Genomic DNA, 23,804 nt, shown 5'->3' on the forward strand with positions numbered 1-23,804 from the left:
CTCTAATCAGTAAGTCACTCCCCATTACCTCCCTGTCCTTCCAAGACCCAACCTTTACGCATTCCCTCTCTTTTCTAACATCGTCCTCGACTGTCTCAACTCCACCAAGCACTAAGCCGAGCACCGCTCAATCGCCTCCACTCCCCACACCTCCAACAACCTCGCCACTCCTTCAATCGCCCTAACATATTTCCCTCCTCCCCACCTGTCAGAAGCTGCTTCAACGTCTAACACGCAATATGAATCTCCGGAATTGTGCTAAGAACCGCCACATATAATTTCGAACAACCCAATCTTCCCAGAAAATTCTGACCATCTCGCTGCCAATCGCACCTGTGACCTGTCACACTGTGAAGACACGCATCATGGTGAGCAACACCGTGCAGACACGATTCCAGGAATCGCAACACTTGCAAGAACTAAGTAAATGGCAGACTACAAAGGAAAATTGAGGTACAGCTGTGTGGATAAAAGACTTGCTAAATGCAAGACCGATCATCTCTGTCAGCCATCGCAATGAAGCCCGCCCCCAGATACCAGAGGCTGCGTAATGAATATCTCAGGGACAGACAAGGATCACATTTCTTACCGCTCCCATCTCCTTTCCCTTATAATTCTCAGCAGTAGGCGCTGGCAGACAGGGGCCTGCTTCAAGATGAAGAAGGACGACTGTCTTCTCAATTTTAGAGTAACAAATCAATGCTGAGGGGAGATTCTGCCCCATCAAATAATGAATTCAAAAGGATGCAGTTCAAGGGGTCTAGATTCAACTACTGAACTTAGACCATAGGAGAAACGTGGTGGACGCTTCGTGTCAGTGAACGAGCGCATTGTCAAAGCCATCACATTCAACCAGTTTGGCATGTTGTAAAAATGATAAACATCAAATTGAAGCACCTCGTGTGTCCCGATGTGTGACACCGAGTACCTACGGGTTAGGATTGTGGTTATCTGAATTCGTTGCGGTGCATGGCAGATAGGGGTGTCGAGTGGAGCCAGCCAAACTTCCTGCATGCAGCCTCCTGCAGGCTGTGAATCTCCAACGAACCTGATTCTTGAGACCTTGTGGATTCTATTCTTGATTGACCTTAAAGCAAGCCAGTAAGTGAGGTTGAACATTGACCTAGCACCCTACGATCCTCCTGAGAGTTGCTCTACTGCCATCAAAATGCCAAAAGATCAGAATGTTGTGACAACATCCGACGGGAGACAGTCCACGGAAAATGGGAATCAAGAGATCGGTAAACGCAGTCAGCTAGCGAGGAAGAAAGCCACTGCTACGAGTAATGAGCTTCGTTCTGACTTCCAAGTGGGTAACATGCCGATGATGACGTCGGAAGCAAGGAGCAATACGAATGGAGGAGCAGCGTCAAAGCCTCCATCGATGTCCCTAACGAAAGCACTCTCGCCCACATCATCCCCGCATGCTAGATCGGGGCATATAGAAGTCTTAGCTAGCTCTGATGTGACACCACTTGGATCGAAAAGCGATTACAAAAACGGAATGTCATCACAAGCACCTGGCAAAGCGAAGTCCCCAAGGAGAAAAGCTCATAGAACGACGTCCAACCCGCAACCCAGCGAACAGGATGACAAGAGAAAAGGTTCCTCATCAGGCGCCGTTCCTAGCCACATGGAAGCACGTTCGATGTCAGTTCCGTCGATAAAATCTCTTTCGTTAGCTAAGCAGCCAGCAATCGCCGCGTATCAGGCATATATCCCTGTTGAACCCAAAGTAAACAAACGCTTTTACGAAGCTCTGATTATGCTATCTATTCTCGGCAAAAATCGAGGAGGTCGAATTCCCGAGAAGCCATTTCAGCACAGATCTGGACTGGAATCTGAAAAAGGCACTCTTCGAAGATTGTTTATCAGAAGTTTAGCTTACTTGTGTGACTCGGAGAAAGGAGGGCAAACTACGACCGCCATTGCTCTGCAGCAAGCTCAGAATGGAGGAGTTGTATACTGGGTTGCGTCCAACTGTCACTCCGCCGGTTCGAAGAAAGATCGGTCTAAACATTTCATGGAGGGTGTCTTGGGCACAGTGCAGAGCTCACTTGGCATGGATCATGCTCGGTTGCGGGTGGTGGAAATGAATATACTAGATAGAGCTGTTTCCTTTAGCGAGGGTAGACTGAAGGTGTACCGGACGACGTTGAAGTCACAAATAGAGAATGTAATTGGTTATTTCATGGAGGAAGGTATACCAGGTTCGTGACACTACTGTTATGAAGGAGATCCACGTATTAACGGTTTGCAGAAGATCCTCTTATTGGCTGGCTGAGAAAAATGCAAAGTCTCTTGAAGGACCCGAACGAGTTGTGCAACTTCTGCTATGAGGATCGTCAGTCAGTTCACTGCTTTAACCTCACTGAGCGAGCAAGAGCAGGCGGAATTTGTGCACAGCGGTTCAAAAGAATCAGGCATATCATTGGCCGTTTGGCTCATACGAAGAAAGCGGTCGTGGCCCTGGTAACATCTGGGAGTAGGCTCCCCCATCTCTTGAGCGATTTTTCTGTGACTCGAACGCCATCTGGATACGGTTCTCCACCGCCCCTACAGGAGCGCAATCCGACTCTTGTAGAATTAGCAGGTCGTATGACAAGCAACAAAGGGACAATCGAGACAATCCGACATTCCTTGGCCGATTTCGATCGACTGGTCCAACTCTCCGAGGAGTTGCAGCGTAGTTGCAAGTCTCGAACTTGGAGGCCACAGGTCCACGCAGAACTTCTTCTGAATGATCTTTTCGTGAATCGCAAGTTCAAATTCGTTGACGGAGATCGTTACATCGCCTGCAGTAAAGCCGCATGCTTCTGCTGCTACCACTACATCAAAGCTCAAGGCCAGTTCGTTGTACCCGGGTGTCACAATAACGTTTGGGTTAACTGGAAAGCACCAGATATCCTGAACCAGCCACAAAATGAGCCTTCGGTCATGAAACGAAAAAGGATCTTGAATATTATGACCAAGCATATCAGAGCTGCTGTTTTGAACCAAATCATCTATCGCCAAGCTCCAATGACGTGGAAGCCAGACACTGCTACAGAGATTTCAAGTGTACGAATGCAGGACATGCGAAGCCAAATAGCAATGCCAATTGAAGAACTCAACGCAACGCCGGGACCGAATTCCTATGCAAACTCCAGTCCTGGGTCTGAGGGCCCGGATTACGAAGAGCAGGATGATACCAACACCGGATTTTTCGACGAGGACGAGGACAGTGATGAGTGTGAGCCCGAATTGCAAGATGAAGGGGATTTGACAGAGAGGTTTGAAAGCTTTCAAATTGGAGATGAGCATGAGACGGGTGGTGCGGGGTATGGAGATCTTGAAAATGGGTATTGGAGCGATGACAAATACGGACCAAGAGATGAAAGATGCGAACCAAGCGATGATGAAGTCCATGGGAGAGTTTCTTTCTCTGACGAGTGAAGTTTTGATTATAGTAGCACCTAATAAAGTGATTCACACCTAAACCACGTATTTGGGAGGAAATCCTTGGGACGATTGAAACCACCCCTAGAATAGAAGACAACAGGTGACACAACAGACATATTCTTCCATTCAACCTGAGACATCACAAACATGTATTCGTCAAACTCGAAAAGCGACGGGAGATTTAGCTTAATTCAACGCAGAAAAGCGTCCATCAATATTGTTCTATTAGGATCAGGGTCGCAAAATCCCCACATAAAATAAAGTGCCACCAGCGGGTAAAATACCACAACACAATACAGAAGAATCAATTAAAACAAAATAACACAGTAAAGTCAAGCTAGTGCAACATCAGCCACTTACTATGGCTCTAGCGGTAGTAAAATTATATATGCCACTCATCCAATTTGTAACGCTCAAAGCCTCATGCTTTGTTGTATCCTCCACGACCATCCGTACCAGCCACTCCACCGACCTTATTATAACGTCCCACCCCACCATTCCGCCTAACCCCCTATTCCGGCTACCTCGCTTATATTCCGTATTTCCTATTTAACACTTAATAACTCTATATTACGTTATCTTTTTAATTAGATATTATAGAATATAATTCTCCTTATTATTCCGGTTCTATAGGTATAATTTAGTATTCTCTAGCTGTAATTTAAGCTTCTCTAATAGCACGTATTATAATAAACTTAGAATTCGGACTTATTTAAACCTTCTTCTTTTTCCTTAGTCTTAATCGCTCTAATTATGCCTCTAACTCTTTAATCCTTATATTTACTTACTTTAATTCATAGTCCTTCTTATTAAATCCTTTTAAAACCTTCCTGAAAAGTAAACAATATATTAAAAGTTAGTTATATAACCCGGCTATTAAGGAGTGTAGTTATAAGTAGATCTCTTTTCTAGCCTTCGGAATCTGTATCTTAATTAACGTGCTAAAAACTTTTATAGGTAGTACTAGTGTATCTTAAGGCCTTAGAGAAGTTAGATCTATCGATTTATTACTATTTTCTAATAGTAAAGGGCTTATTAATAGCTTTATAACTAATACTAGCTATAACCTTATAGTTCTTTACCTAGCCTTAATATTAGATAAGGTAAAACTCTCTTACTATGCCTTATAGTAGTATATAAGGAAATTACGCTTACTAATTAGAGTAGAATCGATTAAAGAACTTAACTTTTAAAGTTCTTTCTAGTAAGAACGTTTAAGAATAGAGAAAACCGTTAGATTAAGAGGTTATAGAATATATAATATATATATAAGTAAGAACAGAAGGTAGATATTATTTTTAAGGTATTTCTAAAGGAATTCTGTAGTTTCGTAACTCCTATAGCTGTCTAGAATAAGAAGCCTTACTAAATCGTTACGTAGTTATATTTAAGGGATAAAGACCTTCTCTAGCTACTTAAGAGCTATAGTATTAGTTATCTACCTATTTTTAGTAGTAGTGAAGTGCTACTAATTAAATAGGTCTAATTAAGACGGAAACTACTATTATTAGACTGATTTTCCCTTATATTACAGCTAAGTATATAGAACTACTTATTATAGATATACACTTAATAATTAATATCTAAACATATATACCTAACTATTTCCCTTATATCTTACGAGTTTCGGCACTTCTTATAATAAGTTTATTAAGACTATAACTTTCTATAACACTTGTTTTATCTATATTCTATCGTTAGTGAGCTAGAATCGCTTTAATAGCTAGAATCTCTAGTTTTTAGAACTATAGCTATATAACTTTAGAATAAGCGCAATTAACACGTATAGAATTAACGTATATTTACTTCTTAGTCTTTAGAACAGGGTTATATACTAGAAATCAAGTTATTTAGTGTTTCCTAAGTAGTTAGTAGTCTCCTTATAAAGCTAGAAGCCTCTCTTTAAAAACCCGAATCTATATATATATATAACTCTATAGCTAAGAGACTCTTAAGTAAGAACTTAATTAGTTAAACGATTCTCTACTACTATAGGGAGTCTTTATAAGTAACTTATAGCCTCCTTATATAATAGAGTCGTTATATTATAGTCACGAAGTGTAGACCTTAGAACACCCTAGTTAAGCGATACCTTCCGTAAGAACTTGCTATTTGCTACGTCCCTAAGTGTACATATAATATCATACTTAGTATATTAAGGCTTCATAATAAGATCAATTCATATTCCAAATATTAAAGAAATCTATTAAGGAATAATGGAATTAATAATTATTGAAGTAGGTAGGAAGAACTAGCGGTGAGTTAAGCGAGGTGGCCGGAATAGGGGGGTGGGCGGAATGGTGGGGTGGGACGTTATCCTCCACGTCCATCTGTACCAGGTAACTCGGCTCTTTTATTATATCCTCCACGACCATCCGTACCAAGTAGCTCGGCTCGCTTGTTGTAACCTCCCCGTCCATCAGTACCAACTTGACCGTCTACATCGGCCTCGCGAGCAAGATTCACACCAGCGGGGTCAACAGGAGAGGGAATCGCTGCTCCAATGGCCGAGACGATAAGCGTGGCGAGGAGGGTGCTAGATGTGAAGCGCATTATTGTGACTTGTGGGCGACTTCTAGCTGAAGATGTGTTGGTTTAGAAGATTGGATTTAGATATAAAGTGGTAGCTAGTGAGGCTTGATCTGAAGTCTGAGCTATTGACTGACAGGAGTTTCAAGCCCCAGAACTCGTTGGGCACATGCCTGGCTATATAGACGCCATCTGACATACCAACTAACATAATTTTAAAATTCAATAATCATCTGGATGGCTGGCTGTGTCGAGCAAAGGTCGCGACATCACATCATACCGATAACAATTTCCTCTTTGAGGCACTCGCTCCGAGTCCGAACCACGCCAGATCTATCACAACGCTGACTCGGCAACGACAAACAGGCAAGATACCGGAACTGAAAGCCAAGAGGGCGTACTTTCATTGGAAGATTCGGAAGCGCCGTGTTGGTGATGTTGGTTGGCGCAGCCCTACGATACCCGAGCCGGGTCACAATTGGGGGCCGATGCGACACTTGCGAGGTACGGGTCGTCTAACGCAGCGGCGTAGAGTTGAAGAACAAGATTCAGGTAAGCTTTGTGCGACATTGATGTTTCCGGCGACTGTGGAGTTGGGAGGAAATTGCAAAAGGACCGATAGGAAGATGGATCGTCGAGTTGAAGAAGTGTTGCGCTCCCACCAACTAGCGGCACGGGTAGCCAATACAAGATGAAGTCTAGTAGGGGACAAGAACTAGGTGAATCATATGCTGAACCATTCTAGTATTCTGTTGGAAAAGAGAAGATGGGAAAAGAGCAAGGGTGAAAACGGTTTCTGGGTAACGGTTAGTCCAACTGGCCGTGAGGGCGAATGGATAGGCAGCCTACACTGGTGGAGGATCAAACATCAAAACGCCGACCTCACTAATGCAGAACCAACGCTGGCAATAAAATGTGATATAGAGTGATTAACGAGCCGGAAACTTTCATTGGCTAGATTGAATAACCGAGCAGCTGACCTTCATTGGTTAGAGGGTGTCTTCTGAGTGGCTTCACCCTACTATGACACTCACCCGTAAGCAGATTCTGATCCAGACGATAAGATGCAGAACAAGCCCTAAAAACAATCATAAGACAAGTACTGAATTGGCTCAATGAAGCGCTCAGATACAAATAATTCCCAATCTCACAACCCAAAGCCATTGAGTAAGAATAACGATACGCTCTGAAGTGACCAGATGAAACATTCAAGACAAAGTCTGACAGCTATGTTGACAGCTCGCAATGCTGCCCTATCAGATGTCTGGATGCCGGACTAACTGCAGGATCTTGGAACAAATAGCAGGAAATGAAGCATGCAAGGAACGACCAAAAAAAAGTAGGGATCTCGTTCAAGCACTTGATTGTAGGCCCCGAATTGTGGGCGTATAGCCATTCTCGCGTGTCAAGGTGTGCTAACCAGCCACCAACACACCAAAGTTATGATGTTACACTAGACCATAATACCGATCTTACCCCATGGCTGTGCCGTTCTTATTCGGAATCACAGCGGTTCACCTCTATACCAATTCAGAGCACCGCACCTCCATCACAAAAGCCACATCTGAATGACCGGTGTATTCCCATCCCAATACTCCTCCTGCCTATTCTTCATCTCCCACCTCAAGCTCTCCACATACCAATGCACATGCCTGATCTCCGAGCCCACCGTATTCGCATCAACATCAATAAACAGACTCTGCGTCCCATCGTCATCCATCCTCCTTTGTAGCCCCCTATCATAATCCTTCGACATAACCAGGGCCACCGTCCGCAGATTCCGCATCAATTTAACCTCGCTCAGCGAATCATATTTGAAAACCCTTAACACTTCCCATAACTGCGCATCCACAGCTAAATTCAATATCTGGTCTGCGTGGGGGCTTAGCGCTAGGTCGTAGGAGAGGTCTCCGTCGGGACTGCAGTCTAGGTTGTCGAAGAAGAGGGTGTCGCGCGCGAAATCGACGAATACGGTGGATGTGTAGCGCGGGGAGAGCACGAGTTTCGTGTACGTCTCGAGAAATATCGAGCGTGATTGAGAGCAGGCGTGGGCGAGGGCTGGGGGCGCGGTCGTCGATGTGTATTGCTGGCTGGCGCGGTTAAAGCGGACTGGGACGACGCGGGGTTCTGGGAAGCCGAATTTCCATATCTTGATTCGGAGTTCCGATGGGAGGGTTAGGAAGGGTATAAAGGTATCCATAATCTATCTGATTTTTGTATTATTTAAACGGGCGAGATTGGTGATGTTGGATGGTTGTTTTGTTGTTTCGGGTTGGGAGTGATAGGGATTTGAGGATGGGGATGTCGTCGATGACGAGGGTGGAGAGGTGGAGTCAGTCATGGGGCAAGCGAGCATGCCGTGCTGTACACCTACAGACTCGGCTTGGCTTGGGGCATAGAGGAGCCTAACCGAAAGAGGATTTGTTTACATGATTCGCATAATCTTTACGAACATTTCTTGTACTAAGTGGCTGAGGATATGGGACCGCAAACTTGTCCAAAAGTGAATTTTGCTTGAGATAACTCTCTGATGTAGTAGAATATCAAAATCCTCCGAAGAACCAAGCCGGTCTTGTGGGAGTCACGATCTCTAACCCACATTACGAGCTCTAACCCACATCGCAGGCAGACTATTCACCATTGGAATGATCAAACAATTAAGAAATTGATAATTAGTTGACTGCGTAGAATGAAATTTAACCTAAATCGAATACATGCAGTTTTCCTCCTAGTCCTTCACAAGTTCGAGCTCATTCTAGGCATCGAAAACGAATCCCATATTCAACTTTGATGCCGGGCGGGATGCAATGAGATAGAATGGTTTGCTTCTCCCAGCCTTTGACCAGATGATCCACGTATTCCTCCCGGATACGCTCATGAGATTCTTTGTATACATACGCCATAGACCTCACAGTACGGTCAGGACCAACGCCTAAATACTTCCTCGCAATGTTGATGATATCTAGCATAGTCGTACGGCCCCCGACCCGAACTCGACGTGTCACACCACCAAAGACCACCCTTACGGTAAGTCTAACGAAATACTCATCGGAAAGCTGAAAACACCTTTCCATGGCAGCATCACAGCGGTCAGCTCGCCTCTTGGTGGTGATGGTAGTACACCTCATGTGCTTCGGCAACTGATACTTAGGTCTCTTCGCCAGACCCTCAACAGTATCCAAGACCCGCAGATCTCCCAGTCGTCTCCAAGAACCAGGCATCGACCTCAAGACTCCTTCTGTCCGATCCGAGTTGGCTTGCCTGATTGCCTTCATGATCGCAGGGTGGTACTCTGCCCGCTTCTCGATCATGTGCACCTGGTCGATGATCTCGTTGATGTCCACGATGCCTCCCATATCCACCAGTTCGCGGACCTCGGATCTCGAGCGCGCGCGGTAGGTCATATCTGCGTCGACGTATGTCAGTTGCTTGACGTGGCCGAATGTCTCGAGAATGTCGTGCACCCATTCGGCGTAGTTCTCCCTCCGCATGTCGAAGTCCTCGTATGGGACGAGCTCGGTGTTGACTTCGAATCCATCGTTGAGTGCCAATCGATGGACTTTTCTGACATCGGAAGATAGATCATGTCGAGAGAAGCGCCAGCTAGTATTCTTTGATGATCGCCATTCTTCGAAACCGTGTCTGGAGAAACCCCAGTCGAGATACAGCGTGTCGGTACGGAAATCAAACCATGTCGTGGGTGGGAAATTCTCGCTTCCAAAAGCGAGCGTGAAACGCTGCGAGACGATGGCTCTACTCTCTTGGCAGACTGTAGCGATTGGGATGACAGTATTGGATCGGAAGCCGAACGATTTGGGTCTTATATGGTTTCCTGGGATATCATAGCCGTCGGGGTGTCGGATGACACTGAGATCTAATGGCACAATTACTACATTTTCTCGAATGGGAAAAATTCAGCAAGACTTACCAATCAAATTCGTTCCCTGAAAGAACTTCTTCTCTCCCTTCTCACTACCAACCTCGCAATCACTTCTAACTCTCAAGCACGCTTTGCCTTGCACATTCTTTCTCTGCAAGTACACGATTCTGCGTGGTTCTGGGAGTGAGAACTTCCAAACCATGTGTCTAAGCTCAGCAGGTAGGTCTGAAAAGCGGTGGAAAGCCATCCAACAGTCAGTAGATGACAGACAGTGACAGTGGAGTTCATGTGCCTTGCGTGGGGCGGGGATCGAGGAGAACTCGATGAAGTTGTTGGAGGGTGGCATTATGTAGGCTAATTAATCACCTAGAATTCGTTGGTGGATTGGTAAGGAGCGATATCTTTTGCTCGAGAATGAATTGGAGATATGGGTGATAAAGTGAAGAGTACCAATAATATGAGGCTCAGAATTACAATCGGATATGTGAAGAGTACCACTTTTTGTTTTGAAACTCAAAATCAAGATTCAAGCACTGTGTAGTGCAAGGTTGCTTATATAAATCTACTTCCGAAAACTATTACAATTTCGACTGAGTAGCAAGAGAATCTCCCATGGGCAAAGTTAATTAGTTAGCTCGTAAAGACCACAACCTGACCTTCCACCATGACAGAAAGCCCATCATCGAGCTAACACTAGCCTACCAAACCATCCAACTACAACCAAACCACGAAACAGGACATTGAAGGCTAAACAGCTGGAAATGAGGAAGCTTAGATAAACGGGCACGAAAAAATCATCTAATATGTAATCGCTGGCTCGGTTGTCTGAACCCCGACCACAGACCCAACGTTAATGCCAGTCGATATATCAAAGTTCCGCTGAATGTTATGTGAGAACCCAAGTACAGTATCATGAGCCTTTTTACACACACTAGCGCGAGCTCGCACTAGTTTGGATATGTTCATGGCGGTCCTGAAAATGCGCAGATACAACATTTGCAGAGACGGAAAATAATCGCAATTGAAACAGCATACAATAATGCAGTAAAATACACTTCTCACAATGAATACAAACTATACCATCCCCTCTCCTTCCCATCCCACAACCCACTATCCATGATCAGCCCCAATCCCAACCATGCTCATTCCCAGCAAATACTCCAACGCCAAACGCACAAAAACATCTATGTTATCCACTATATACACGTGTACCAGCTCAGTTCGCTATTAACATTATTGTTCAACTCTCTGTTCCTCTTTCTCTTTCTCCACATCCACCTCCCTCGCCTCACAGAAAGCCTTTACTCAAGCTCACCTGCCTCGAAACGCTACTCTTCCGCTTCGGCACATCAATACCATTCTCATCCGCCGACGTCCCATTCATATTCCAAACAGCACCACTCCCCCTCCTCACCGTCCCAGAGCCCTTCAGACCCTTCCACCCCTCCAGTTCGCGCTCAAGTCTCAGCGCTTTCTCGCGCTCCTCATTGAGAGCGCGCTCTGCTCTGCGGGCAGCGAGTTGTCCTTCACTTTCGCTGCTTTGGAGTTCGTCGATGGTTTTGAGGAGTTTCTCGACTTTGTCGCGGGAGCGGGAGATGTCTTCGTGGAGAGAGGCGTTTGCCTTTTCCTTGCGCTCGATTTGGAGTTGGAGGTCTTTGACGGTACGATCGACATTGCGGACAGAACGTTGGGATTTGTTCCGTTCGGTTTCTTGGGCTTCGAGTTGGGATTCCAGCTGTTGAGATATTAGTAATCTTCTTTCTGTGCTTGCAGTGGTGATTCTTACCTCTTGAACCCGACCGTGTAGGAACCTCACATCCTGGCTGGCACTGGAGTAGCCCTTTGTTTCGAGATCGATGAGTCGGACTTGAAGCTCCTTGAGCGACTTCTCAAGCGCAGCCTTCTCAGTATGGAGTTGCGCAGTGGTCTCTCGCTCAGCAACGATATCCTTCTGCATCTCAGCAGTAAGAGCCTCGGCACGTCGCATCTTGCCTACAGCGGCAGCAACGATGTCTTCCTGCTGTGCAAGGCTGGACTTCAATTCGAGGAGCTCACGATCGAGACTGGCGGCATTGCGCAACGAAGGACTGTCTCCACGAGCGAGATCGTCGAGACCGGTCTTAGCTTCCAACAATCGCGCTTCGAGACCTCTCTTCTCTCGCTGAAGCATATCGCGTTCGGCACTTACGTCGTCCATGGTGGTTCTCAAGCTGCGAAGCTGAGACATCATGTTGACAATCTTATCCTGAGCATCGGTATGAGCCTTGATAGCTTCATCGCGAGAAGCTGAAAGATCTGAGAGTGTCGACTCAAGGCGAGCCTTCTCCTTGGACCAAGTGGAGCTGTTGAGCACTTCATCATCCCACTTTGACCGAAGGTCCTCCAACTCTTCTCGAAGTCGAGTATTTTCGGACTGTCTGAAGAGCTTCTCCTCCCGAGCAATGTCCAACTCATTGGTGAGTGTGGCAAATTCGGCCTGGTATTTCTTACGAGTTTGCTCCATACTCGTCTCTTTGTCTTCGATGTCCATTGCTCGCTGACTTCGGTAGTCTTCAAGCTCATGCTGGAGTCGCTTTCTCGCTTGAAGAGCGGCTTCCAGATCAACGGAGATATCCTCAAGGCGTTCTTCATAGCTCTGATTCTGTCGTTGCAGATCCTCGATCGTCGCGTCCGTCTGCTTGCGTTCAGACATGATCTCGGCGCAAGTCTCCTCGGCTTCTCTCGCTTGGGACTTGGCGAACTGTTCAGCTCTATTTGCTTTCATGACTGCAATCTCGGCCTGTTCCAACTTGCTGAAGTACTCATCGGCGCGACTCTTGTACAAGGACAGACTGGATGTTACGTCCAGTAGCTTGGAAGATTCCGCGTCAAGGCGAATCTGGAGATCCGCGAATTCCTGAAGTAATTGACTTCTATTGGCAGCATCTTGCTCTCTTTGCTGTGTGACATCGTCAAGGTCTGACTTGGCATCTCTGAGCTCAACTTCCAGGGTAGCCCGCGTCCGCTTTAGCTCTTCATAATGCTTCTTGGTGTCGTTAAGATCAGCAACAGTATCATTGTGAATGTGCAGTAACGAGCGGCGAGAATCTTCCTGATTGTTGATGAGATCGAAGAGCTCCTCGTGCGATTTGGTCTGGACGTCTCTCAGTGACAACTCGCCAGTCTGGATACTCTTCTCCAAGGCAGAAACCTTCTTAGCAGAATCATCCAGCATGTCATGTAGTCTGCTGTTTACTTGTTCCAGTTTCTGTACGCGACGGAGGGAGGGGCTATCATCGGGCCATAATTCTCTGGCAGGTGTTGTCCGCTCGAGTTGACTCTGGAGATGACGGTTCTGCATCTGTGTCATCTGGAGTTGGTTTTGCAATTCTTCAAAATCGGCCTTGAGATCCATCCGATTATTGAAGCTTAAGATGTCAGCGGTTCGATCAGAGCGTCCCGAGTCCTGAGCATCGGTCCCGTTGCTTGGGAATCTGCGGGTGGGCGTGGTCACGTTGGAACGAGGGCGTCCGTTGAGCTTGTTTCGAAGATGACTTGGCGAGTGGTTGAATGAGGCCTGGTTTGGATTGATCTCTTCCAGTCTGGGGCGACTTGGAGAATGTCTCTCAGGCGATTCTCCAAACTCATCCTCGAATCTCTTCCGCAGCTCTGCCAATTGAGATTCTGCGTTGGTTCGGCCAGCGGTTTGGACCCGAAGATTCTGGTACAATTCCTCCACCTTTTGAACAAGAGTGGGTACAAGATTTGGAGTCTTTGTTGCACTTCTGTCACTGGCACCATCGAGCAGAGGCATAGGATGATTACATTCAGGATCGACTTTCCGTAGCAGTTGTAGTAACTCTTGTTCACGGGTCTCCACAATGGTTTGGAGTTGGCGATTCGAGTCTCGTGATCGCGTGTGCTGCTGCCGCTCGGCTTCCAGGTTCCGCACTGCTTCAGCCAGCTGGCTGGTGGTAGTTGATGAAGATTTCTCGGCATTGCGGGTGCTCTTGTGTTCCCGAGCAACCTCGTGAGCACGGTCTTCCAAGTCCAATTGAAGTTTCTCGTTTTTCTTCCGAAGGGAAGCGATTTCGTTCTGGGCAGTCTCCAATTGCTTGGTGATTTTGCGGTTTTGCTCCTCAACCTTAGCCTTCTCTCTTTGGGATGCAATGATTTCCTGTTGGCTTCGCTGATTGACCACCGAGTTAGATCTAGAGATTTCAAGCCCCTTCTGTTGAATCTTGGTGAGGAGCGCCTTGTTGTCACGCTCTGATGCCACGAGACGACTTTTGGCTGCATTAAGCTCTCGTTGGAGACGGTCCTTCTCCTGGTCGACTTGAAGTCCAAATTTCCCGGAGTCGAGAATAGTCTTCTCCAACTCTTTGACCCGGCCAGTGAGGAAAGTGCATTGCTCCTCAAAGTATTTTGCACGACCCTGTTCCTCATCCAGGTCTTTTCGCAAGCTGGTCTCCCGTTCACGGGCCACTCTCAACGCGCTCCGATCGTTCGACAACTCGGCCTGAAGCCTAGCCTCTTCAGCTGCGGCTTTAGCTTCCCTAAGGCGTCTGATTTCGTTTCGAGCCTCGTTGCGCTCCTTTTCGGCTGTGACTCTGGCTTCCATTGCCCGCCTTAGAGTGTCTTGCTGTACATATAACTCCTTTTCGATGATGATCTTCGCCTCATTAACTTCCAGAAACTTATCGTTGAGCTCCTTGTATTTGTGTTCTGCGAGCATTTGAACATCATCTCGAGATTGGGCTGTCCTACTGAGTTCCTTTTGTGTCTTTTCTAGCTCGCCCTTGTAGTACTCGATGTCCTGCTCCAACCTCTTGCGAGTTTCACCTGCTTGAGCATCTTCAGTGAGTCGTGCATCAAGGAGCCTCTTGGTTTCCGCTGCCTCCTTTTCAAGATGGGCCTTTTGCGACTTCATGGCAAACATTTCGGCTTGCACTTCCCGGAGTCGATTCACAACGTTTTCTTTCTCGGCGATCAAGGATCGTTTCTCGTCTTCGAATGTCTTTCGCTCCGACTCATACTTCCGGTTATCGGATCGCAGAACTGCAAGCTCACTCTCCTTTCGACGAACAATATCCTCGTATCCAGTGGATGCGGCAGCCAATTCAGAGAGCTGTTGGTTCAGCTTTCGATTTTCGCTGTTCAAATCTTGCTCCCTGCTGCGAATCACCTGAAGGTCCCGAGTTGCATTAGCCAACTTGACATCGGCTTCATGATCTACTTTGAGAAGTTGACCTTCGAGATCCTGAAGTTTCCTATCTTTCAAATTGAGTTGACTCTGAAGCATATTGTTGTCCTTTTGGAGGCGTGATTCTTCGGCGGTCTTTTGAGATTGGTTTCGCTCCATCTCGTCAATCCGGTCCTGTAGATCGTCTCTTTCCTGGGTCCGTTCCCTTTTCTCTGCCTCTAACTTAACAATCATCTGCCCTGCTTGCTCCAGTTGTGTTCGGTACATCTCACTGTCCTGTTCTGCCTTGTGTCTCGTTTGCAGTAGTGCATCTTGCTGGCGTTCAAGTTCGGCAATCTCCTCCTCGGCGGCGAGGAGCTGGTCTTCAAGTTGACCCTTCTGCTCATGTAGTCTCCTTGAGATCTCTTCCTTATCCAATGCTGTTGCACGTTCGCCCTCAAGAACTTGTTGCAAGCCCTGCAACTCAATGTGAGCTTTGCGACGTTCATCCTCTAACCTTTGACGGGAGGCAGCTTCTTGCTCCATCTTCTCGCTAAGCTTTTTGATCATTTCGTCTCGCTTCTTCACTTCTCCTGATGTACGAGTAGCGCCCAGAAGAGGCTTCATCTTCACCAAGAGTCTCCACCACGGATTCTCACCCAAGTCGAGATAAACTTGGAAGTTCTTCTGAATGATACGAGTCGCTTCTGCTCGGTAGAGTCTTTTGTGGGCAATTCTTCGCTGAGTGAAACCACGAGCAACAGACTGGAATCGTGCAATGATCTCTCGGATCAAAGCGTCACGCTGCTCTTCGAGCTCAGCAAGAACACCAGCTCTGAAGAAGACTTTCGTGAGACCGACCCGGAACAAAGACTTGTCGAGGTTGAGCTTTTCGAGCATGATGGTAGCAACCGTTTGGCCATCGAGGTATCCTTTAGGCATATTCCGGCAGAGTACTTCGTATCGATGTCTGAACTCGGAGAATGGGAGCCGATTGGGAAATCCAGTCCTTGCAATTCTGATACCTTCAAGTACACCATTGCAGCGCAATTGATCCAGAACAAGTGGAGCATTCAGTTGCTTGGGACGCTTTTTGTGATTCGGAATAATACACCGAACAAAGTGGGGATGTGTCGAATGGAGCTGTGCCATGAGACTGGAAAGCTGCTCCTTGTGTCGTTGCGCGACTGTGCGGAAAAGGCCTTTCTTCACGCGACTTCTTGTAGCCCCTGGATCGCCATCTGTATCAGCACAATCGACGAAGAGTGTTGCGACATGTTTATCAGTAGATGCGGCAAGGAGCCTGGTGATGTTGTCGTTCAGTGGATCTTTGTTCTTTTCCAGCCAGCCTTCTGTTGAATACTCAACTTCGGCAGCGTAGTGGGTGAGCATGAACCCATGTCCCAGCCGAGAAGGGCGGTATTTGGTCGTCTTCTTGTCCCAAAGCGAATGTAATTTCTCAGTGAATGATCTGTCTGTCGCCTTGGGCATTACACAATCTTCGTCCAAGCAAGAAAAGATTCCGATAGGGTTGGGCAACTCGATGAGATCGATCGTGGGTTGAAGGTCGTGTCCGAAATCGATAAACTTCCATTCGATCTGCTCTCGAGCATATTCTTCTTGCTCGAGCACGAACATGTGATGATTGAAGAATTGCTGTAGTTTCTCGTTTGTATAGTTGATGCACAACTGCTCAAAGCTGTTCTCCTCGAAAATTTCGAATCCAGCTATATCAAGTACTCCGATGAAGCGGGAGTCATCCAATCCCATACCCGTGCGGTCTAGCTGTCTGTTGATACGACCGACAAGATCGCCAAATCCCCGTTCATAGATACCTTTCGCAAGGGCGTCGATTGCGAATCTGACCTGTTCCGGTGTCTGCACCTTTTCTACCCATTCTCGTCCAGCTTTGACACGAGGATGCAGGAGTGCCTGTAGGAACGGCTCGACTGGTATTCCAAGTAATCTGCACATCTTGTCGGCATGAGAACGGGCATCGGAAGCAAGCCTAGCCTGGTCGGCTGCTCTACTCTCCTTCACAACAGTGATGTTGCCTAAATGAAGGACAGCAGCAATAGTCCGCAGGATTGAGACCTGCTCCTTGTCCGAAAATCCCATAATGGCGAACGCTTCAATAAGCAGGTTCCACTCTTCCACGTCAGAGACACCAGCGATGGTATCATGGCCGTCTCGAGTATATGCAAAGTCTTCCACGTCCAGGCCATCCAGCATAAAGTCTTGCTTCATATTGCGATCGGCGCCCTTGAGAAGTTGATAGAAAACATGGTAATTTCGCTCATGCGCATTGAGTCGTACAACACGAGACTTTTCAAGCAGATACCAGTCAATGAACGCTCCAGCAATGGTTCCGGTCCGGGTAAATTCGATCCTGATAAATTTTCCAAAACGAGAAGAGTTATTGTTTCGCACGGTTTGAGCGTTACCAAAAGCTTCCAGGATAGGATTTGCTCGTAGGATTTGCTGTGAGAGATTTGAATGTTGCACCTTATTCTTGACTGGTGAGTCAGAGTGCGCAACAGCAGCCAGATATTGGATGACCTTCTTCGTATTTTCTGTCTTTCCCGCACCAGATTCTCCTGTTACCAATATACTCTGGTTCTCTCCCTCGTCTACCAGATTCCGGAAAGCTTCGTCAGCCATTGCATATATGTGTGGTTTCGTCTCCTCTCGCCCTTGACCTTTGTACATGTTGATATACTCGTTCGTGTAAATCGTCAACGGACAGTAGGGATTGATCGCAACCAGAAACAGGCCTGAGTATGTGTATATCAAGTCCGCCTGGTATCTCATATGAAGGTTGTGAACCACGGAGGCTTCATTGAGGTGCGTGAGTTCAGCCATGTCGTCCGCCTTGTCAAATTTGGCCGGATTGACCTTGTCGACGCTATCTGCATGGACTTCTCTTTGCTGGAATATTGTCAGCCCACGATCGTCTCCAGCTGCTGAGGCAACTCACACTCCCATCATCACATTGCACCAAGATCTGGTTGCCCTCTAACTCCTCTACTACCCAACCCTTCACAAAAGCAGTATCTGGGTCCTTCAGCCAGACATATCTCTTGCCGGAGAAGTCATTCTCTCCCTCAATTCCCTTCACGGCCTCCGCCCCCTTCTGGCTTTCTTCGGATTTGATAAATGATGGCGCAAAAGTGTTCGACGAAGGACCAGCAGTTTTGGAGTTGGAGCGATGCCGTGTTACGGGTGTGTAGCTAGGTGATGCGACTCCTGCGAGGGAAGAGTATGACCGATTATGCCCAGAGCTTTGCGAGCTAGATAAAGGCGAATTCGAGACCATGGACTTTGGCCTGCCATTGGAATTGCCTGGAGCAGGAGAACAGGACCCGGTCCTCGAGAAGGGATTCCCGCGCTTCTGCGGCGAGGTTGAAGACATGGTGGTGTGCTCAGTACGCAAATGTCAACATTGACTGTAGTTTGAACGAAACCCAAATCAAGCGTCACGCATCATTTGGCTGTGCAAAAGGCCTGGGTCCTGGGAGCGCACAGTTGTCGTAAAGCAATCAATCAAGTGAGCGAATCCAGATTCTGCATACACAAAGAAAACGTCGTCGTGGTCGTCGGTGGTGTTGCTGTGTTCACACTCGAAAGCTAGAAAAACATCCCGTCCTCGTCCCTCTGTTGTGATAGACGCGGCGCTGACTGGTGGGCCCGGCCGAAGTAAACAACCGTGCCCTTGAGGAGCAACCGCCCGTGGACGCGCCTTCCCTGCTGCAGTCCCGTGACCAGCTAGGCGCCAGATCCTAAAGCAGCCTAGTGTCTTGTGCTTAGCGCCGGTTTGATTTTAGGGTTCTCGATTGCGCTGCACCTCTGTAACTCTGATTGCTTTCCAGTCTTGTTGAACCTTGAACAGCTTCACTTTCCCATCGCCTCAACTCTTCACCATTCTGTGCCAGCCCACCCTGAAGAAGCGCGCCTCCCAATCTCCAATTTGAGATTCACTTCTGCGCAGTCAGCTTCATCGCTGGGCTTCACTTTCTCCTTTGCTCTCCTGCATCTTCCATTCGCTTCTTTGTAAATCTTTTCTCTGTTGCGACATGGCCTGCGATTAGCTTCAGCTGTTCCGCGCATCTCGAAGAGCTCCTCAATCATTCTTCACTAATACCCCAGCCCTTCGGACGATAATGCAACTTGTCCACTCCACGTGCAACAATGTCAGATTATCCTTCGATGCCATCGTATCCCACCGGATACGGTGCTCGCGATCAACAGAATCCTCCCTACCTTCCTCCTACCTACCCCAACCAATATCTACAAGCAGACGATAGTCAGCAAGCACAAACGGCATCTCATTATGACACTTCAATGTCAGCGTATGGATATAATAGGTCTATTCCCTCTTTCAGTGCTTCTGCTGTAGCCGCTGGTGTTCCCCCTCTGCCCATATTTCAAGGTTGGAACCAAGACTCTGTCCCGCTGCCGCCATATACCACCTCAAATAATGGAACTCAATACTCGGGCTACACAAACAGTGCGCAAAATTCTGCGCCCTACTATCCCCAGCTTAATCAGCCTGCATACCAGCCACAGATCCCAGGGTCCAAGCCCTTTGACCAAGGTGATCTAGATGAGGGAGAATATGAGGACCCTTCAAACGAAATCCACACTCCTGTGGCCAGCTTCAACAGCCAGTTCCGAGAACATGGTGGTACGGGTTATACTGATTCTGCTCAACGCGCCATATATTCCAAAGCGAATGAATACAGCCCACAGCAATCAGCCTACCCTGGTATGCTCCAACTGCTATAACTCTCACCCGTCTACTTACTCATCCAATCTAGCAAATAATCACAACTACTCCCCAAGAGATTCGTCACGTAACAGACGGCAGCAGTCTGGCTCCTACTCACCTTATATACCTTCGTCGGATGAGCAATCACAAACAGCAAAATACAATTCATACGCACCCATTCGTCCCGAAGATGGTATCAATGGTACACCCCAAAGTCAGCATGATTGGTCACGAAATGATGCAGGTTCTTCAGTCGGAACGAAAAGCCAAATAAATGGAAATCGTTTAGCTTCAAAAGTCGATGTTGAGCCTGCTCCTACTCAAGCGACATCCACAACGAATGGAAGATCTGTATCCGAGTCGCGGAGGAAAGCTCAATCAGCAATCCTCAATCTTTGGCCTTATGACGTTCGTTATCAGACTTATATTGACGAAGGGTTCAGCAAAGAGGTTGTTGGAAGTCTCTTCGATGAGCTCAAGATGACACGAAACTCTGTCAAATCTACCAACGAGGAATCTACTCTTGGAGCACTCTCGGTTGGTTTGAAGCAGCAAATTGGCAAAGAAAATATCCCTTCGGGGCCTTCGAACAGTGCTGCCACTAGTGGGCCCCCAGGTATCAAGACCGACAGCAACGCCGTGGGTAAAGATCGCACCTCTTTAGGTCCCAGTGCTTCTTCTGCAAATACTGGTGGCAAGCAAACTTTGGCTGGGCCAAATCCTACGGCAGCTCTTGCCAAACCAGCAGCCATGACGGAGAAAGAGAAGACGCTTCAATCAAAAATGGAGGCTCTACGAAAGTCAAGAGAGGAGCGTGCACAAAAGGCGGCCGCAAAAACTGTCAGCAAACCTCCCACTACAAATGCCGAAGCCCCAATTCCTCAAGTAGAGCAGGCCAAGACGTTTACTTCTAACCCGACGACGTCGCCTTCACCTCTTACTACTTCTTCCGTCCCAGCTCCTCCATCTACAGTCGACAGCAATCCTTTGACATCGAATACATCCGCAACTCTGGCGAATCCACCTCAGCAACTTTCTAAAATCCCTGGTCTGTTTCTGGCGTCTGGTTCAAGCAACGCTCCCGCTGCGATTTCATCCTCCAAACTGTCATCTTCAAGTGTCAACACTGTGCGAAAACGTCCAGTTGCAGCCGACTTCGATACACCGACGCCAATGAGTACTCCTTTCAAGCGACCTTTCGGTCACAGCCGCGCCGATCAACGTCTCGTCATCACTGTCAGTGATGATGAAGCAGATTCTGAAGATGAAGATGTTGCAATGGATCTTGAATCTCAAGCAACGCAAGATTCACCAACGCAGTCAGCAAGAAGGATATCCGATCACCGTTCTGCTGCAGTCCAAAACCTCCCTCCTCTTTCGAACTTTCCCCAACGGAAGCCTTACACGTCACCGCCAAATTCTTCTGCCGCAAATACTCCACCTCTACCAAATGTACCGGATACTGCTGGCCGCTTAACCCACGTTCAGAGTGAGATGGAGAAGTTGCGGAAGCAAATTGCCTTGCGTGAAGCTCGTCAGAGAGCGAAGCAAGCTTCCAGTAGATCACGTACACCTCAAGTTTCTGAAGACCACGGATCCAGTACAAATATTGCCACTCCTCCTGCCGCCAGTATTGCCAGTAAGGTCGAGACTTCCATACAGATACAGGAGATGATTGAAACTGCTTCCACCAATGTTGCTATCAATCAACAGCGGCTGGCTGATGCTCAGGCTGCTGAGGTCACGAAATCCATAGAACTCAAGGAAAGCGAGGACGAGCAGAAGCGTCTTCGCCGAGAGAAGCTTGCTGCCGACATCCCCCGAGTCGATGCTGAAGTTCAGCAAAACCAAAGTAAGCTTGAACAGCTGCGAGCCGAGATGGCGAGGATAGAAGCCAGCGTGCAGAAGAGTCTGGAGGACAAGCGGCTCCTGGCAGAAGAAATGGAGAGACTTGGGCAAGAGGCCGAGGACCAGCTTCAAGCTCAGAAGGATAAGCTGGAGGATCTCAGTAGACAAGATTCTACGATGAGCGAAGGTATGTCCAACTTCTCCACCTTGGTTCTTTTCCCCTACCTTTACTTCTCTCCTGTCTCATTGAACCTTAGCTTATCGTCTAGATTCGTCTCTTCCAAATTCGACTATCCCAGTCACCGAACCTAGCCAGACTGCACAGCCCACGATTCTCCAGCCCGCAATTCTCCAGCCCGCGATTCTCCAGCCCGCGATTCCCCAGCCAGCGAACACGAACGGTACAGTCCACCCCGAGGATATGGAGACTCGAGAGACTCAGTCTTCTATCAACGATGCGCCTGGCTCAGAAACAATCAAGACGACTCCAGTCAATGGCAACAAAACCATCCAGGACGATCATAGCGTTGTCTCCAGTTCTGTTCAGGAATGTTCCAGCGAAACTGTTGCCGACCCCAAGGAGAGCGATGTGCGGAGAGAAAATGCGTCGACTGATCGGGCGCTTGAGGCAGCTTTGCAAGAAGCAGTCCGTGCCGAAGCAGATTCACATGCACAAGAGGAGGATGACATGGATAGCGAAGATTTTTACGCCCCAGATCCTACCCAATCGCCACCGCGGACACCAATGCAGGTATCTGTACAGACTGGAAGCCCGGAATACTCGCCAACGCTCGATCGTTCAATTCCTGATGTACCTGGCGAATCTGATGACTATGAACCCCCGGAAGCTACGCCCCCTATTGATGAGAGATCCGCCCTTGAGTCTCCTCCTTTCAGCCCTGCTCCCCCCGAGATCATTTCTGAGGTCGACAACGATGAGAGCTTAGATGTTGACATGTCAGGATTTGAGCCCGCAGCGGCAGCTAACGATGTTGAGAAAGGTCATAGAAAAGAGGAGATTCTGCCGTCCACCAATGGTAGTTTCCCTCCAGTGGTTGAAGTACACAATATATTTACTCTCATGTTTCAGCACACTTCCTTGCTGACAGCTGACTAGGCTCACCAAGAAGCTGTTGATAAGCATGAACTGTTCACTCCTTACGAGAGTCCATTGAAGCAGTTCAAAGCATATCGATTTCACCCCAGCTTCAAAGAAGATGTTGCCGGTGGTTTGAAGTCAAAGACTTATAGCCACAAGATCGATTTGATGGAAGAACTTTGCCGCTTCGAGACCGCCGGTGGCATTTGTAACGATACATCCTGCGACTTTCAACATTTCCGAGATATCGATCTCCCTGGTGCGTGGGTTGTTAGATAGAGCCCACAGGCTCATGTCGTAGTATCCCTTTTTGTGTTGGGGCTGACTTGTGGCATTACAGATGATGCTATTTTAACCGCCCTTGGTTCGCCAGAGGAGTTTAAAGGCGAGCAACGAGATCGTTTCTGCATGGGATTAAGAGGGGTTCTTATGGACCTGCGAGTGCGGAAGATAAGAGACTTCGATGTCATTGCCTCTGAAATCATGAGTCACCGCGCCAAATTCCTCGGCGACAAGTCCAAAGTTTTGGCTGCGCTTGAAGGCACGACCATCTAAGAACTTACACCGGACAGCCCGACTTGTAAAAACACCATTCCCGATCTTTCTATGGGACTTGATCCCCCAATCGTACGACATTATACCATATGTTGATCAAAGCCAACTCTTTTCCGCTGCGTCGACAAGTCCTGGGACAACTGTTTTCTCTCCCTTTTTTCTTTTTTATAGTACATTTGCATAACGGTTCTATCTCTTGCATGGAAAACGGAGTTGCATGGGCCGGACCAACAGGTGTTTACGGCAGTGGCTTTGCTACGATACCCCGTTCGATAATATTTGCTTGCTCTTGCTTTGCTTCTGAGCATTTTGAGAAGATCGAACGACCGACACCTGAGGCGAACGAACACAGACTCTTGTCAGAGCTAGGAGAAAAATCATACCAATACCCAGGCGTGAAGGCATGCTGGGCTAGAGTCTGGGTCGACGTCGATAGATAATACTGAATGAACAATATTTCTTTCCATAAATACCTCCTTACATACACTCTCAATCCTGATCTGTGCCTTGAATTGGAATCCGA

General features: G+C 47.5%; 5 protein-coding genes across 5 annotated transcripts; 2 read left to right on the top strand and 3 right to left on the bottom strand.

The window, feature by feature from the left end:
* The first annotated feature begins 1,091 nt into the window (after positions 1–1,091).
* On the top strand, positions 1,092–3,504 carry ONS95_004202 (uncharacterized protein). Its single transcript, XM_058497551.1, has 2 exons — positions 1,092–2,210; positions 2,261–3,504. The coding sequence occupies exons 1-2, from the start codon at positions 1,169–1,171 to the stop codon at positions 3,433–3,435; spliced, it is 2,217 nt and encodes a 738-aa protein (XP_058352276.1). The 5' UTR covers positions 1,092–1,168; the 3' UTR covers positions 3,436–3,504.
* A 2,250-nt stretch (positions 3,505–5,754) lies between these two features.
* ONS95_004203 (uncharacterized protein) lies at positions 5,755–5,994 on the bottom strand (the record flags this gene model as incomplete). Its single annotated transcript, XM_058497552.1, has 1 exon — positions 5,755–5,994. One exon carries the CDS (start codon positions 5,992–5,994, stop codon positions 5,755–5,757), a length of 240 nt encoding a protein of 79 aa, XP_058352277.1.
* A 1,525-nt stretch (positions 5,995–7,519) lies between these two features.
* ONS95_004204 (uncharacterized protein) lies at positions 7,520–8,170 on the bottom strand (the record flags this gene model as incomplete). Its single annotated transcript, XM_058497553.1, has 1 exon — positions 7,520–8,170. One exon carries the CDS (start codon positions 8,168–8,170, stop codon positions 7,520–7,522), a length of 651 nt encoding a protein of 216 aa, XP_058352278.1.
* Positions 8,171–10,706: 2,536 nt separating this feature from the next.
* On the bottom strand, positions 10,707–18,685 carry ONS95_004205 (uncharacterized protein). The gene is made up of 3 exons (XM_058497554.1): positions 17,989–18,685; positions 11,637–17,939; positions 10,707–11,585 (listed from the first exon to the last, which is right to left on the bottom strand). The coding sequence occupies exons 1-3, from the start codon at positions 18,421–18,423 to the stop codon at positions 11,139–11,141; spliced, it is 7,185 nt and encodes a 2,394-aa protein (XP_058352279.1). The 5' UTR covers positions 18,424–18,685; the 3' UTR covers positions 10,707–11,138.
* A 189-nt stretch (positions 18,686–18,874) lies between these two features.
* On the top strand, positions 18,875–23,751 carry ONS95_004206 (uncharacterized protein). The gene is made up of 5 exons (XM_058497555.1): positions 18,875–19,776; positions 19,829–21,814; positions 21,897–22,687; positions 22,745–22,985; positions 23,067–23,751. Exons 1-5 carry the CDS (start codon positions 19,200–19,202, stop codon positions 23,279–23,281), a joined length of 3,810 nt encoding a protein of 1,269 aa, XP_058352280.1. The 5' UTR covers positions 18,875–19,199; the 3' UTR covers positions 23,282–23,751.
* The last annotated feature ends 53 nt before the right edge of the window (positions 23,752–23,804 follow it).

Source organism: Cadophora gregata (genome assembly GCF_030347475.1).
Source record: "Cadophora gregata isolate MNR1 chromosome Unknown scaffold_14, whole genome shotgun sequence".
NCBI lineage: Eukaryota > Fungi > Ascomycota > Leotiomycetes > Helotiales > Ploettnerulaceae > Cadophora > Cadophora gregata.